At 45.1% G+C, this 17,734-nt stretch overlaps 1 protein-coding gene across 9 annotated transcripts in view; it reads left to right on the forward strand.

Moving 5' to 3' along the window:
- cdk5rap2 (CDK5 regulatory subunit associated protein 2) overlaps nucleotides 1-17,734 on the forward strand; it is a 62,663-nt gene that overhangs the window by 42,998 nt on the left and 1,931 nt on the right. For 7 of the 9 annotated variants that reach the window (XM_061932064.1, XM_061932065.1, XM_061932066.1 and 4 more), the window contains 11 exons: nucleotides 3,394-3,548; nucleotides 3,986-4,261; nucleotides 4,323-4,448; nucleotides 4,526-4,642; nucleotides 4,713-4,860; nucleotides 5,099-5,211; nucleotides 8,065-8,271; nucleotides 8,343-8,393; nucleotides 14,149-14,381; nucleotides 14,455-14,592; nucleotides 14,667-14,805. In XM_061932064.1, coding sequence (XP_061788048.1) covers nucleotides 3,394-3,548; nucleotides 3,986-4,261; nucleotides 4,323-4,448; nucleotides 4,526-4,642; nucleotides 4,713-4,860; nucleotides 5,099-5,211; nucleotides 8,065-8,271; nucleotides 8,343-8,393; nucleotides 14,149-14,381; nucleotides 14,455-14,592; nucleotides 14,667-14,805 — 1,703 coding nt within the window. The remainder of the gene's footprint in view (nucleotides 1-3,393; nucleotides 3,549-3,985; nucleotides 4,262-4,322; nucleotides 4,449-4,525; nucleotides 4,643-4,712; nucleotides 4,861-5,098; nucleotides 5,212-8,064; nucleotides 8,272-8,342; nucleotides 8,394-14,148; nucleotides 14,382-14,454; nucleotides 14,593-14,666; nucleotides 14,806-17,734) is intronic. The other 2 variants (XM_061932067.1, XM_061932060.1) reach the window with 1 other exon arrangement.

Below are 17,734 nucleotides of genomic sequence, written 5' to 3' on the forward strand. Positions count from 1 at the left end.
TTTCAGTTAGCTTTTCTGAAAATCAGCATTTTCCAGAACGATTTTAAAAGTTCCACTGCAGAAGACATTGCTTTTCAGAAAGTAAAATTAAAAAGTGAACATTTGTTTTACATTTGTTACACTGGATGTTTATATTGTCACTTTAAAGACACTCAACTGTAAGTTGTTTTTGCTTGAAACAGCAGATGTTCCCACACATTTCTTTGCACCTGAAAATACATGTTAGTATAGTAAAAAAAAAATACGATTAGAGCATTATGTTTGTGTGTTATTCTAAACATTCCTGCCGCTTCATTTTGGACACTATAGCATTTTTAAGTCTTTTATGTACTTAGACTTAGACTTCCTTTTTATTGTCATTCAAATTTGAACTTTACAGTACAGATAAGAACGAAATTTCGTTACATAAGCTCATGGTAGTGCAGGATAAAAAAGCAATAAGGTGCATATATAAATAAATACATAGGTTACTGTACAGATAAATATTGTAGGAGCCTAAATGCTGTTTAACTTAATTTACATTTTTATGGAAGGTGCTTTATGTTTATTCAGCCAAAATGGGACTATTTACTTTATTTGTATGCTTAGAATAATTATTACTTTTGTCTAAATAGTTTGATGACGTAACTGTGTAAATTGCATATATGGCGGAAGGATCTGTGTGGTAGGTTGGTTTTCGGACAGTGCATTATGGGTAATGGCAGTCAGGTGCGGGGGAATTGAGCCACACAGTTTTTTGACCTCACTCTTACTTTTTCTTAGTCTTGCTTTTTCTAACACCTACTGTAACAAACTCCTTTTATTTTGCCATTCAGTTGTTCCCACATCGTTGTTTTATGTTTTTGAATTATTAAGTAAACGATACAAAACGAAGAGGAGCGTCTGGAGTTTTGTTTGTTGTTGCCGCAGCAAGCGGAGCAGGAGAAAGTAGAGGAGCGTCAAGCTAAAGGCTTCATTAGGAATCTACAAATATATTGCACTTTTTCACATGCGTCCACGTTTATGGATGTATGATTATATCGTGAAATCGTAAGATTTTGATACTGTATCATCCTTACTCATTTCCATCTTGAGGTTACATACAACAAAGTCCATTAAACAAATCTAAGTGAGACTGCACCAACATCAGACATAAACAGTACAGTAAAATACACAGACCAATATATAAACAGAACAGTAGGTTGCTGCATGACTTCAGCTTAGTTCAGATCAGGAATAAAGTGACCATTGTAGTTAAAGTGCATAAGGCAGATGGAAAAGTGCTCAAGAGCAAGTGTGCTAATTTGTTGCATATAATAAGATGTGCTTTATGAAGACAATGCACATGGATATTGCACATAGAGTCAGCATTAACAGATGTGAAAATTGCACCAGACGAGCATACAATAGCATATCAATATATAAGTGTATTGCACAAGATATGAAAACATAACTTTATGTATGCACAGAAGTAATAATTTAAAATGAGTATTAAGACAAATAGCAATATACAATTACGTTTGTTGTTAACGATCAAAAATGCCCAATATTAAAAATGATTTCTTAAGAATCTACCTCTGAAAATAGAATCAATTGCTCTTTTTGAGGATTCTACATATGACTGATGGTTTTTTTTTGGGTTTTTTTTTGCATTGCTTGATCAGTTTTTTCATTTTATTGTGTGTTGTGTGCGCCTCATGACTTCCTTCCTCTTTTTCATTGCCTTATGACCCCGTTTGGGTTGTTGGGTTTGAATGACGTCTGGCTGTTGACCTACTTTCAAGTGTGTTGACAAAGCAATTGATGTTACATGGCTGACAACTGGGTCACTGCAATGTTACACATCAGGACCCCAACAGAATTATCAATCGGCTATCGCCATCGGGGATAGGATGACATGCAGGACATGATATGTTTGTCTTTGTAGTGTGTGCGGGCCAACCGACAGCCCCGCTCAAATCCAGCAGGAGATAGATAATCTGCGTCAGGAGCTAGAGGGCGAGCGACAGAGGCTGAGACACCACGTGATCTTCATGCTCCAACACAATGTCAACACGGCCGAACGTGCTAGCGAGCGTTTGGACCTGTGAGTGGGGCATGTTGTGACGGCATGATGTTTGCTGTCTGTGTGGACATTTTCACTGTGTGATTATCAGTAGTCTCTGATTCATCACTTTTCTTGAGTGCCTCGGTTGTAAATCTTTGTGGTTTTGCGAGTGGGCGGAGTTTAGCGCTCCAATCAGAAGTACTGAATCCCGTACTTCTTAGGCACGGACCGAATCGCGCTGGTCCTACCAGACACCGATTCACAGTTTCAGTACCTGGATCGCGCATGACGCCCCGGTTGCCTCTTCGAACTTGGCGATCCAGTAGCCCTGAAAGTGAACTCAGCAGCTACTTTAGGTAATGTTGCAGTTTTCAATGCCAACAAAGCAATTGACTCCAAAAAACGCTCGAACGTAAGTAAAGTAAGGCTCCATTTTTTCCAAAAATGCGCTAGCTTGATGCTAATATACTGTACATTGGCTCTGCTGTTGACATGCTACTGATTATCATTAGTGATTTTACATGGTGATTTCAACACGTTCATGTTTGTTAATGAACACTACAACTAAGCTGCACTTTACAATCAAACAGATGGTGCGTAATAAGTACAATAATTACAGTATTATCACTTTTAATGGCGCAACACATAAACTAGACTACCAGCATCTAATGCAGAGGTGGGCAAACTTTTTGGCTCAGGGGCCACATTAGCTTTTGAAATGTTACACATTATGCATTTCAAAGCATATTGGATCTGTTGGAACTAAGAGCAGACTTCTCAAACATGGGCTATTTTAATCATTATACATCTATTTTCAACAATATCATATCAGAACATCAAAGAAACATAACAATGGTATTACAGGGTAAACACTTATGTTCTCTTTTAGTGGGAGCAGTGTTGTTTATCACCCTGTTTTGCCAGTGCGTTGAAGTCTAGTATCAGATTTGTTGTGGCAATTCTCCAGATTTTTGCTCAATTCTGTTTTAATATTTGGCGGGCCGGATGTTGCCCGCGAGCCGTAGTTTGCTCAACCCTGATCTAATGTCTTGGACTTGGAACTGTAATTGTAACTTAATGTTATACTTTCAAATTAAACTCAGAAATTGGATAATGAAACAAGGTAACAGGTCATTCTTAAATGTTCTAATAAAAAAAAATAGATTTCATTATCAAAACAATTAATATTAACACACAAGAAAGTACTGAAAATTGGTAATGTTGAATGCCGGTATCTCTTACCAGGTATCGGCAATTGGTATCGTATCGGTTCATATGTGAACGATACCTATCCCTATATGTGAGTGAGAGCTGTCAACCGTCAGATGATAGCAGACCTTTTTACTCCTCCTCCTTCCTCTCCTCAGGTTGGCCAAGGAGCTTCAGGAGAAGAACCGCCTCATTCAGAGCTTGCAGAATCAGGTCAGAGGTCATAGTCCCAGCAGCCACCACAACTCCCACTTTGACCTGCACCCCTTGGACAAAATGGCATCTTCCTGCCATGGCAGCTCACCCACACAAGGTAGATGAAGTGCTAACAAAATAAGCAAGTTTGTTGGCTGAGGCGTCTTTTTATTTGATTTTATTAGGTTTCTGTCATACAAATAAAGGGTACTCATAGAGTTTTAATAGGTTTAATCCAACAGCTTTTTGTCACTATTGAGGTGAAATGGTCTTAAATTGTATTCATTATGGGGTTAAAAAAGTCTTAAATTTGACTTGTTGAAACATAGTTTTAGGTTTAACTGTGCTGGTATGTCACCAAGCCCAGGCTTTGTGCCGGCACTTATTTTCTACTCACCACCATTCCGGTGCGTTGAGGCATCTCGTGCCGCAACAAATGACACGGCAGGTGTCCAGTTTCCATCCCCCACTTAAAGTTTCATTATTCATGTCGCACCTATCCGGTTCCATCAGACCGGTGGAACCATCCTCACTGACTGTTGTGTTCACGTGCAGACCAGCGGCGTGCCGTAGATGCTTCTGGTACCCTGGCAGGGGGCGGATCCAGGGAGGAGGGCTTAGGGGGTGACCAGGAAACAGGAAGCCGACTGCTGGGGCTGCAGAGGGAAAACGAACGCTTGCAGGAGGACCTGAGGAGCAGCGGACAGCTCAATGCCACCCTGCATAGTGAACTAGAGCTGCACTACTCTATCATGACCCATCGTCAGGATAGAGACCAGGAACATGAGGATGTCCGCTCACAAACAAAACAGTCGACCCTAATCAATTCAGGTAAAAACATACATTAGGTTCAAAAAACATTTTTGTCCAACTCTAACTCTTGTCCAATCAGTCCTGCTGTCAGAACATCTGCAGGAGATTCGGGCCTTGAGACAGCGTCTGGAGGAGAGCATCTCCACCAACGACCGCCTGAGGGTGCAGTTGGAGAAGAAGCTCGCCGAGGTGGAGAAAGACCGAGGTGACCTTTCTCCCTGGCTGATCGATGCTGGTTCAGAACCTGTTTGCTCACTGGCGATTGTGCATGTTCGTTACCAGCAGCCACAAATATCTTCATCCACGGGAGTGAAGAACAGAGTCAGCTGGTGAGCGAGGTACGCTTCCTTTGGGGTCAGAACCAAGTGCTGAAGGAGCAGCTCAGCTTGGAATGTAAAGGTACCACTAACCCACTTACCTTTAGCCTCTTATATTGGCACGTGCGTCATACATCACATTATCTTTTTAGACATGCAGAAGGAGAGCGAGAGGCTGCAGGAGAACCTGGTGAGGCGCACGGCCAAACTGGAGCAGAGTAGGAAGGAGTATGAGGTCCTGAGACAGGAGAAGGAGCTGCTGCAGGAGTCACTGCACGCCAGTCAGGAGCAGATATGCAGGTACGCACACTGGTGACTTCCATGACAGCAAACATTAGTGCTGCTCCTTTTAAATGCCCGCACACAATAGTGTGAGAGATCTGTTGCATTTGGCAACAGATCTCTCACACTATTGTGGTCTGCTTGAAACATGAAACCACGAGTTTAGCGTTTCACTCCTCCTTTCCCTTGCTCATTCTCCTCGCACTCCTGTGTGTTTGTCGTGGTGATCACATGACAAACATGACTTCCTCTCCAGCTTGCAGGACCAGGTGAAGCTCCACAGGCAGCAGTTCAGCGACTCGCAGCACCTCATGCAGTCACTGCGCGTGGAGCTGCAGGTCCACGAGAAGATTAGGAGCGATGCTACACGTAAGTTTGTGCACACGTTTGATAATACATAACATTTACACTTAATAATACATAACATTTACACTTAATACTACGTAACTTTCACACTTAAAGAGGAACCACACTTTTTTTTTTTTGTACATCATTCACAATCCTTATGTAAGACAAGCACACATATGTTTTTCTTTTTTTCATGCATTGAAACTCGTAATTAAGGTTGTACGGTATACCAGTACTAACAAAATACCGTGATACTAATGAATTAAAAATGTATACTGCCTTTGAAAAATATTGATACTCTTATTTTTTATCTGCATGGTACCCTGTCGTGGTGATTTTGAGTCAATACACACACACACGGAGCGCTAGAGATGCGCGGTTTGCGGGCACAACCGCGGATCGGGCGGATGAAATTAAAAAAAATTAGATTTTTATCCGCGGGTCGGGTCGGGCGGTTGAAATAAAAAAAAATTAGATTTTAAATAGATTCAGGCGGGTGGCAGTTAAACCAATTCGGAAATATATATACATAGTTAAATGTTGTTACCCACATACGAAAAACGAGCAGGCACCTGCTGCATATGCCACAACAGAAGAAAAAAAAAAAAGAAGAGATGGACACTTTTACGGAGCGGAGAAGGGACGCCTCGCCGGGGTCCGGGACCGAGGCCCCTTTCCCCGAGAGGGCCCCACCGGGAGCCGTAGCTGAGGCGATCCGCGAGAAGGGCCCGACGCACGTCCAGGGTCACCACCGCGCCCACCGCACCGACACCCCGCCTCGTCCGCCTTCGCCGCGGCCGGCGTCACGCGCAGCAGGTAAGCAGCTTACCTGCCCGCCACCCCCGTGGCCGGGGGCTCGTAACAGGGGTCACTCCGCGCGCTCCGCCCGCGCAGCTTACCTGCCCGCCACCCCTGTTGCCGGGGGCGCGTAATAGGGGTCACTCCGCGCGCAGTGCGCTCACGAAAGGGGTGGGGCTCACCCTGGTTGATATAGACAGCAGGACGGTGGCCATGGAAGTCGGAACCCGCTAAGGAGTGTGTAACAACCCACCTGCCGAATCAACTAGCCCTGAAAATGGATGGCGCTGGAGCGTCGGGCCCATACCCGGCCGTCGCCGGCAGCGAGACGCGCTTGGAGGTGCGCTCAGCGCGGCTCCCATATGATTGCGCACTGGTGTGCGTCTGGGTCGTGACAGCGTGGCACGCGAATGTCTGTGCTGCATTGGATCAGTCTCCTTTCTTTAACAGGCAAAAGCTTTATAACCTCACCAATGCCTTGCATCGTCTATATTAGATATATAACAACGGGCGGGTGCGGGCGGGTGCGGTTCTGATCAAATGTTACATCGGGTGAATGGCGGATGGTTGACGACTTTCTGATGCGGTTGCGGATGAAATAATTGCCTATCCGCGCATCTCTACGGAGCGCATAGAAGCAAAAACAGTGTAGAGAGAAACAATGGCAAAAAAATTAAATCCTGCTAAGGTTAATAAAGAGTATATGGAGGTATTTTGGCTTTATAACAAACATGCCTCGCCAAAGGTGGCAATCCAACTTAGGTAAACATTTAAAAGGCGAACACCCAGACCTGCACAAAGAGTGTCGGTTAATTTAGTTAAACTAACTTTTCTGTTGTGCCCCATGGACGTAGAACCGCACACAGCTGGTTGACTCGTTGCCAATTATTAGCAGACTCAAAACCGCCCACGTAGCGTAAACTGATGCAAGTGAGTTGACTACATTATGGGACAAATTCATACAATTTATCTTTAACTTCTATGTGTGTGTTTAACCTGCTACATGTCTTACCTGTGTAGTTTTAGACATAGTATTGTTTTTAGTATTTACTGATTATTGTATTCCTCTTAAAGCACAGACTAAAAGTGGCAACTATAAATCATGACAGCATTTAATACATTGTCAATAAAATGTTCTATTTTATTCTAACCTAACCTTATGTGTACCGTATTTTCCGGACCTTAGGGCGCACCGGATTATAAGGCGCACTGCCGATGAATGGTTTATTTTTTAATCTTTTTCATATATCAGGCGCATTTAAAAGAGTCCTATTATTATAATGTTTTTTCTAAATTGAAAACACTTCCTTGTGGTCTACATAACATGTAATGGTGGTTCTTTTGGTCAAAATGTTGCATAGATTATGTTTTACAGATCATCTTCAAGCCGCTTTCTGACAGTCGCTTCTGGATGTGCCGTTTTGTGGGCGGTCTTATTTACGCGGGTCACCTTGGGCAGAGTCTTCTCGCCGTCATCTTTGTTGTAACGTGTAGCGTGCAAGGACGGGAGTGGAAGAAGTGTCAAAAGATGGAGCTAACTTTTTTAATGACATTCAGACTTCACTTAAATTAATAACGGAGCAGCATCTCCTCATCCGGAAACAACACCGGAAATGTGTCCCGTGAAAAACCAAGGTACCGAGTTGGCAAAAGTTAATTCCAGTTTATAAATCATGTATCTCACCTGGATAGTAGAAGGTCGGGGACATAAACCAAGAAATGTCGGTCAACTTTGGCATTCAACTTAGACCCGGAGATGGCGAGATAGACACGAAAAGATGCTCATTTGCAGCACTTTTTTTTTCCTCTAACCTTTTGCGGCGAGATGATGATTTGCTGAATTTCCCCCAGGGATCAATAAAGTACTTTCTATTCTATTCTATTAATTCTTCATCCAAACGGGAAGATATTAACAATTCATCAGTCAGCAGTCCAGAGGGGTTTACCGGTGGAATAGATAGAATCCCATTACCTCAATTGTTAGCTGACATTTGCTAGCGTTTATTTATGTGTTAGAATTCATAAAAAAAGGAAAACGTGTTTTAACATTACATAACTTTTACACTTAACTCACAGAACAATCCAGCAGCGTGACCCAGGAAGCTCCTCCCTCGGGCTCGTTGGAACTTGCGGAGCTGCTGTCTGAGGTCCGTCACCTGAGGCTTCAGCTGGAGCGGAGCATCGACAACAGCACGTTGCTGCGCCACAAACTGGAGGAGCAGCTTCAGCGAGGCGCCGCGCGCTCGGAAACCATCAACATCAACTACCTGATGTCCTCAGCAGGTGACCACCTGGCTTCTATGGTGATGTCGTTGTTGTTGTCATGTGACTGAGCGTTGTTCACCTGCATGCAGATGAAGGGAGCAGATCACCGGGTCATAAGGAGCAGAGTAGCGTCCTCCACGGTGAGACCACCTCGCTCAGGTTGACATTATAGAACAGGGGTGTCCAAAGTTTTTCCACTGATGGCACCACACTGAAAAACCAAAGCATACGGGCGCCATTTTGATATTTTTCATTTTTAAAACAAATACTATATATATGAATGGATATACTATTTATATATATATATATATATATATATATATATATATATATATATATATATATATATAATGTATGTACATATTTCATGTGTGTGTGTGTGTGTGTATATATATATATATATATATTATGTATGTACATATTTCATGTGTGTATATATATATATATGTATATATATATGTGTGTGTGTGTATATATACATATATATATATATATATTTGTGTGTGTGTATATATATATATATATCTGATATTGATTAATCTGAGGGATTGTACTATCTAGTCCTACGAGCTCAACTGATAAACTGGAGAAATCCAGTGACTGCTGTGAAAGGGCAGCTGACAACTAGGGAAAGACCTTGTGACAGCTTGGAAAGACAGCTGACAGGAGGGAAAGACCCTGACGGGGCTGTCATGGACTAGCTATCCATGATGGCAGGCTCTGTCGCTTAATAAGTAGACAAAGGCCACCCCTCATTGCTACGACACGCCCAAAGAGAAAAATACCCCCAGAGTCTGCGAGAGCGGGGGCGGAAGAAGACTCATCGGCTGAACACCCGGCAAATGACCGTGGATTGAACACGACGACGAAACAGATAATCAGCACAGAACAAGCAACATCAGCTGAAGGACAAGAGCGCCAAGTATGCAGCTGTGGCTGGTCCAAAATAACATCCATCAGAGGCCTTAAAATACATCAAGGGCGGATGAAGTGCTTGAAGAAAACAAAGCCAGGACCTCGCATTGATCTCTATCTTTTGAGAGAAAGGTCAAGTCAGGCGAGTGAAGCTCAGCGGCAGGATTTAACCCACAGTCCACCGAGCATCAATAACCCAGAGGCTGAAAGTAATTCAAGCACTACATCAGAGATTGTGGAACCAAGCCACTTGCAACCTGCTTTGGAGAAGAACATGCTGAGGAGTGTGATCCCACGATAGTTAGAACACACCCTCCGGTTCCCCTTCTTAAAGAGAGGAACCACCACCCCGGTCTGCCAATCCAGTGGTACCGCCCCCGATGTCCACGCGATGCTGCAGAGTCTTGTCAACCAAGACAGCCCCACAGCATCCAGAGCCTTAAGGATCTGGGCGGATCTCATCTACCCCCGGGGCCTTGCCACCGAGGAGCTTTTTAACTACCTCAGCAACCTCAGCCCCAGAAATAGGAGAGCCCACCACAGACTCCCCAGGCACTGCTTCCTCATAGGAAGACGTGTTGGTGGGATTGAGGAGGTCTTCGAAGTATTCCCTCCACCGATCCACAACATCCGCAGTCGAGGTCAGCAGAACACCATCCTCGCCATACACGGTGTTGATAGTGCACTGCTTTCCCTTCCTGAGGCGGCGGATGGTGGTCCAGAATTGCTTCGAAGCCGTCCGGAAGTCGTTTTCCATGGCCTCACCGAACTCCTCCCATGTCCGAGTTTTTGCCTCTGCGACCGCTGAAGCCGCACACCGCTTGGCCTGTCGGTACTTGTCCGCTGCCTCAGGAGTCCTATGAGCCAAAAGAACCCGATAGGACTCCTTCTTCAGCTTGACGGCATCCCTCACCGCCGGTGTCCACCAACGGGTTCTAGGATTACCGCCACGACAAGCACCAACTACCTTGCGGCCACAGCTCCAATCAGCCGCCTCGACAATAGAGGCGCGGAACATGGTCCATTCGGACTCAATGTCCAGCACCTCCCTCGTGACATGTTCAAAGTTCTTCCGGAGGTGGGAATTGAAACTCTCTCTGACAGGAGACTCTGCCAGACGTTCCCAGCAAACCCTCACAATGCGTTTGGGCCTGCCAGGTCTGTCCGGCATCCTCCCCCACCATCGCAGCCAACTCACCACCAGGTGGTGATCGGTAGAAAGCTCCGCCCCTCTCTTCACCCGAGTGTCCAAAACATGAGGCCGCAAATCCGATGACACAACTACAAAGTCGATCATGGAACTGCGGCCTAGGGTGTCCTGGTGCCAAGTGCACATATGGACACCCTTATGTTTGAACATGGTGTTCGTTATGGACAATCTGTGACGGGCACAAAAGTCCAATAACATAACACCGCTCGGGTTCAGATCCGGGCAGCCATTCTTCCCAATCACGCCTCTCCAGGTTTCACTGTCGCTGCCAACATGAGCATTGAAGTCCCCCAATAGAACGAGGGAATCACCCGGGGGAGCACTCTCAAGTACTCCCTCGAGTGAATCCAAAAAGGGTGGGTACTCTGAGCTGCGGTTTGGCGCGTAAGCGCAAACCACAGTCAGGGCCCGTTCCCCCACCCGAAGGCGGAAGGAAGCTACCCTCTCGTCCACCGGGTTGAACTCCAACGTACAGGCTGTGAGCCGGGGGGAAACAAGAATTGCCACTCCAGCCCGTCGCCTCTCACTGCCGGCAACGCCAGAGTGGAAGAGAGTCCAGCCCCTCTCGAGAGAACTGGTTCCAGAGCCCTTGCTGTGCGTCGAAGTGAGTCCGACTATATCTAGCCGGAACTTCTCCACCTCGCGCACTAGCTCAGGCTCCTTCCCCCCCAGCGAGGTGACATTCCACGTCCCAAGAGCTAGCTTCTGTAGCCGAGGATCGGACCGCCAAGTGCCCTGCCCTCGGCTGCCGCCCAGCTCACATCGCACTCGACCTCTATGACCCCTACTATGGGTGGTGAGCCCATTGGAGGGGGGACCCACGTTGCCTCTTCGGGCTGTGCCCGGCCGGGCCCCATGGGGACAGGCCCGGCCACCAGGCGCTCGCCATCGTGCCCCACCTCCGGGCCTGGCTCCAGAGGGGGGGCCCGGTGACCCTTGCTTGGGTTCCTTGCTTGTTTTCTTCATAGAGGTCTTCGAGCTGCTCTTTGTCTGATCCCTCACCTAGGACCAGTTTGTCTTGGGAGACCCTACCAGGGGGCATAAAGCCCCCGGGCAACATAGCTCCTAGGATCATTGGGACACGCAAACTCCTCTACCACGTTAAGGTGGCAGCTCAGAGAGGAGTAAGTATGAGTTGTTATAGTTATATTGTAAAACTTACTTGGAGTTGCTTGGAGTGATGAATAAAGAAAAACATGCGAGTAGAACTGCTATGTAGACAGAACGGCACTTGTACTTCCAGTTTAAAGCATTAAACAGATGGAAACTCCAGATGTTCACCCCGCAGTGCCTGCAGTAAGCAAATTCATCCAAACGATGGCGCCGTAGCACAAACACCTTTTCAGTGTTTGTTGAAAACTGTTTGTTGAATTCAAAACATGTTTGTTAGCAAAGAAAGTCCATAAATTTAGGGGAGGCATGGCTCAGTGGGTAGAGCGGCCGTGCCAGAAACCTGAGGGTTGCAGGTTCGCTCCCCGCCTCTTGACATCCAAATCGCTGCCGTTGTGTCCTTGGGCAGGACACTTCACCCTTGCCCCCGGTGCCGCTCACACCGGTGAATGAATGATGAATGAGTGATAGGTGGTGGTCGGAGTGGCCCTAGGCGCAAACTGGCAGCCTCCCTTCCGTCAGTCTACCCCAGGGCAGCTGTGGCTACAAATGTAGCTTACCACCACCAGGTGTGAATGAATGGTGGCTTCCCACTTCTCTGTGAGCGCTTTGAGTATCTAATAATAGAAAAGCGCAATATAAAATGTATTATCATTATCATTATTATAAATTAGCTGCACCATTTATAAGTCGCTGGGTTCAAAGCGTAGGGAAAAATTAGCGGCTTATATAATTTATGGTAGAAAATCCCACTAAAATTCTTGGGTATCAAAAAGGGCCCAACTCATAAAAGTTAGTCATACATTTAAAACGTGTTTTTTTTTTTTTTTTTTTTACTGAAGTGTAGATCAACTTTAGATTTATTCATTGATTATGTTTTCATTATTTTATATATATATATATATATATATATATATATATATATATATATATATATATATATATATATATATATATATATATATATATATATATATATATATACACCGTATTTTCCGCACTATAAGCCGCCCCGGGTTATTAGCCGCACCTTCAATGAATGGCATATTTCAAAACTTTGTCCACCTATAAGCCGCCCCGGACTATAAGCCGCGCCTACGCTGCGCTAAAGGGAATGTCAAAAAAACAGTCAGATAGGTCAGTCAAACTTTAATAATATATTAAAAACCAGCGTTCTAACAACTCTGTCCCAAAATGTACGCAAATGTGCAATCACAAACATAGTAAAATTCAAAATAGTGCAGAGCAATAGCAACGTAATGTTGCTCGAACGTTAATGTCACAACACACAAAATAAACATAGCGCTCACTTTCTGAAGTTATTCTTCATTCGTAAATCCTTCGAATTCTTCGTCTTCGGTGTCTGAATTGAAAAGTGTGTGTATAAGGTAAGACATATTATCTGGCACTTTGTTTCGCAATATTATGCAAACACAACTTTTCTTACCTTCTGGTACCTGCTGATCTGTATTTGGGATCTCTATAAATCCTGAAAAATTGTGCGAGTCCGCCTTTGTAGTCCGTGACGACACCGTAGTCTATAAGCGTCTTTTCATGAACCGGAAACACCAAGAAGCACCACCTTTAAAATCATCCAGGTGAAGTTCGCTTGCTAGCGTTGTTGCCTTCATTCGAATAGTGATGGTGCTGACACTTCTGCTTGCTGCTCTCTGCTCAACAACCCACTGTTCGAGTTCATCCTCCAACAGTTGCCATCTTGCTTTGTTCCCTCGGAAACTCTGTTTTGTCTTCTTTACCTGGCGCAGGTCATCTTCTTGCTTCCTCCACCTACGCACCATTGATTCATTTATGTTATATTCTCTTGCTGCTGCTCTATTTCCTTGTTCTTCGGCATGACTTATTGCCTTAAGTTTAAATTCTGCGTTATACGCGTGTTGCTTAGTAGGAGCCATTTTGTGGTCTGGTCTTTACAGATGTAAACACACAAAGGAAATGAAACGAAAATCCGCGCGCTTCTTCTTCTTCCGGGGGCGGGTGGTTGCTTACAGTAGAAGAAGAAGCGCTTCCTGTTCTATGGGGGCGGGTGCTTACCTTGGCGGTTGCTTGCGTAGAAGAAGAAGCGCTTCCTGTTCTACCGGGAAAAAAGATGGCGGCTGTTTACCGAAGTTGCGAGACCGAAACTTTATGAAAATGAATCTTAATATTTATCCATATATAAAGCGCACCGGGTTAAAAGCCGCACTGTCAGCTTTTGAGTAAATTTGTGGTTTTTAGGTGCGGCTAATGGTGCGGAAAATACGGTATATATATATATATATATATATATATATATATATATATATATATATATATATTTATTTTTTTTTAATGCCACTTTTGATAAAGAAAACTTAGTTTTTTATATGGCAAACACCTAATATGCAGTATTTTCCCCCAACAAATATTTTAAAGTGCAATATTTGATGTGAAGTAATTGAAGCCTTAAATATGTCAATAATTCATAAAAACATTGATTTTGATTCATTATTATTTTTTGATGACCGTTTCAAAGAAAAAAAACAATTTGAGTCAACATTGCAACATTTCTCCACTTTTTCCATGTTTTGAGACCATTTAAAAAAATTAAAAAAAAAGCACTTTGGACACCCCGGTTATGTACCTTTGGAGTCGCGTGTCGCTGACAGGAATTCTCTTGCCAGACGCCAATCGCCAGGCTCCCTCCAAGACGGACGGCGGCGACAGCAGCTCGGGCGAGAGCGTCACGGGCGCCCCCTTCCGCCTGGTGCCGGGTCACGGCATGTGGGCCAACCACAAAGGGCGCCACATCCTGGCGCTGGTGGAGGACTACAACGCCCTGCGTAAGCACATCTCAGACGGCCACAAGTTGTCACGCCGCATGGACGCCCAGCTGCAGGAGTGGCGGAGCAGCAAGGTACGTAGACCCTTGATCCCAGCGTGTGCCGCCATCTTGCCAGGTGCGCTAACGTTACACGTGTGCTACCCAGACGGCGGACCGTCAGCGCGTCGGCGACTTGTCCGGGAGCGTGGGCGCCATGCAGCATGTGCTGGACGAGGCCGCCCGGCTGCTCAAACTGGCGTGGAAGGTTTCTCTGCCAACCGGCGCCGCCGCCGACAACCAGCAGGTAGCGCACCACACACCTGCTCTCTGTCAGCGTCCGTGGGTCAGCGCTGATCTCCTGATGCGTGCGCCCGCCAGGACGAGCTGCTGCAGAACGAGATCGCTCGACTGAAGAGTCGACTGTCGCAGCGGGAGAAGATGCTGCGCAGCGTGGTCAAACGCCTGCAGATCACCAACCAGCTGAAGGAAGGCATGGAGCGAGTCCTCATCGAACGTCGTAAGATGCTTTTTCACATCTCAAATGAAGACTAAACTTTAGTCTTCAGCTCTGTCATTGGCCAATTTCTCCTTAGATTGTATTCTGACTGGCCACTAGGTGGCAGTAACCTACTTGCACCTCAAGTGAATTTAAGCAATTCACCGTTTTCCAGGCCAAGAACCCTTCCTTACATATCCTGTGTGCAACTATGTTATATTTGTTTCTAAAAGTATTTTGGTATTGTGCAATAATAACTTTCACATAACAATATTGTGCGGCTAATCGCTAGTTGCCAACTAACGTGCTGATCGCTAGCTGGCAACTAGAGCGCTATCCATCTTAATTGCTAACATGAATATGATAATATCAATCAATCAATCAATCTTTATTTATATAGCCCTAAATCACAAGTGTCTCAAAGGGCTGCACAAGCCACAACGACATCCTCGGTACAAAGCCCACATACGGGCAAGGAAAAACTCACCCCAGTGGGACGTCGATGTGAATGACTATGAGAAACCTTGGAGAGGACCGCATATGTGGGTAACCCCCCCCCCTCTAGGGGAGACCGAAAGCAATGGATGTCGAGTGGGTCTGACATAATATTGTGAGAGTCCAGTCCATAGTGGATCCAACATAATAGTAAGAGTCCAGTCCATAGTGGGGCCAGCAGGACACCATCCCGAGCGGAGACGGGTCAGCAGCGTAGAGATGTTCCCAGCCGATGCACAGGCGAGCGGTCTACCCCGGGTCCCGACTCTGGACAGCCAGCACTTCATCCATGGCCACCGGACCTGTGCCCCCCCCCCCCTCAAGGAAAAGGGGAGCAGAGGAGAAAAGAAAAGAAACGGCAGATCAACTGGTCTAACAGGGGGTCTATTTAAAGGCTAGAGTATACAAATGAGTTTTAAGATGGGACTTAAATGCTTCTACTGAGGTAGCATCTCTAATTGTTACCGGGAGGGCATTCCATAGTACTGGAGCCCGAATAGAAAACGCTCTATAGCCCGCAGACTTTTTTTTGGGCTCTGGGAATCACTAATAAGCCGGAGTTCTTTGAACGCAGATTTCTTGCCGGGACATATGGTACAATGCAATCGACAAGATAGGAAGGAGCTAGACCGTGTAGTATTTTATACGTAAGTAGTAAAACCTTAAAGTCACTTCTTAAGTGCACAGGAAGCCAGTGCAGGTGAGCCAGTATAGGCGTAATATGATCAAACTTTCTTGTTCTATAATACTAATTTGTTATGGGAAATATACAAATTATATATTTTTAAAAATGCCACAGCCCCCTGCAGTACCTCTGAGGACCTCTCTTTAAAATGAATTGGATATAATCATAAAAGGAATACAAAAATCTCCTTTGGGATTTTTTCCTACTTATTTCTTTTAAAAAGGCTAAAACCCAAATAGAAGTCAAAGTTGTAACCACGTTTCTGTATGTGAAGGATCCTTACTTTTGCAAAAGGACAGCTACAGCAAGGCGAGCCTCGCGTCTCCCTAGACCAGCGGTCACCAAATTATGGCCCGCCAGCGTCCAAAATCCGGCCCGCGGGAAGTCCCAAGTTTAAAAAAAACCCAACAACCTTTATTTAATTTCTTAATAATTATTTTTTTAAATCTGTCCTTTCTAATCCATTTTCTACCACTTGTTAATCTTGGTGTCTCCTAGTCGCTCAGGCAAATCATATTGTCTAAAAATGCATTTTCTCGTCAATAACATGACATCATCGCGCCTGCGCTGCAGCAAGTGTGCACTCTTTCAGTCAATTAGTGCTCGAGGAATATATATACAGGTAAAAGCCAGTAAATTAGAATATTTTGAAAAACTTGATTTATTTCAGTAATTGCATTCAAAAGGTGTAACTTGTACATTATATTTATTCATTGCACACAGACTGATGCATTCAAATGTTTATTTCATTTAATTTTGATGATTTGAAGTGGCAACAAATGAAAATCCAAAATTCCGTGTGTCACAAAATTAGAATATTACTTAAGGCTAATACAAAAAAGGGATTTTTAGAAATGTTGGCCAACTGAAAAGTATGAAAATGAAAAATATGAGCATGTACAATACTCAATACTTGGTTGGAGCTCCTTTTGCCTCAATTACTGCGTTAATGCGGCGTGGCATGGAGTCGATGAGTTTCTGGCACTGCTCAGGTGTTATGAGAGCCCAGGTTGCTCTGATAGTGGCCTTCAACTCTTCTGCGTTTTTGGGTCTGGCATTCTGCATCTTCCTTTTCACAATACCCCACAGATTTTCTATGGGGCTAAGGTCAGGGGAGTTGGCGGGCCAATTTAGAACAGAAATACCATGGTCCGTAAACCAGGCACGGGTAGATTTTGCGCTGTGTGCAGGCGCCAAGTCCTGTTGGAACTTGAAATCTCCATCTCCATAGAGCAGGTCAGCAGCAGGAAGCATGAAGTGCTCTAAAACTTGCTGGTAGACGGCTGCGTTGACCCTGGATCTCAGGAAACAGAGTGGACCGACACCAGCAGATGACATGGCACCCCAAACCATCACCCAACCATGCAAATTTTGCATTTCCTTTGGAAATCGAGGTCCCAGAGTCTGGAGGAAGACAGGAGAGGCACAGGATCCACGTTGCCTGAAGTCTAGTGTAAAGTTCCCACCATCAGTGATGGTTTGGGGTGCCATGTCATCTGCTGGTGTCGGTCCACTCTGTTTCCTGAGATCCAGGGTCAACGCAGCCGTCTACCAGCAAGTTTTAGAGCACTTCATGCTTCCTGCTGCTGACCTGCTCTATGGAGATGGAGATTTCAAGTTCCAACAGGACTTGGCGCCTGCACACAGCGCAAAATCTACCCGTGCCTGGTTTACGGACCATGGTATTTCTGTTCTAAATTGGCCCGCCAACTCCCCTGACCTTAGCCCCATAGAAAATCTGTGGGGTATTGTGAAAAGGAAGATGCAGAA

This window comes from Nerophis lumbriciformis, linkage group LG39, assembly GCF_033978685.3.
Source record: "Nerophis lumbriciformis linkage group LG39, RoL_Nlum_v2.1, whole genome shotgun sequence".
Classification (NCBI taxonomy): Eukaryota; Metazoa; Chordata; class Actinopteri; order Syngnathiformes; family Syngnathidae; genus Nerophis; species Nerophis lumbriciformis.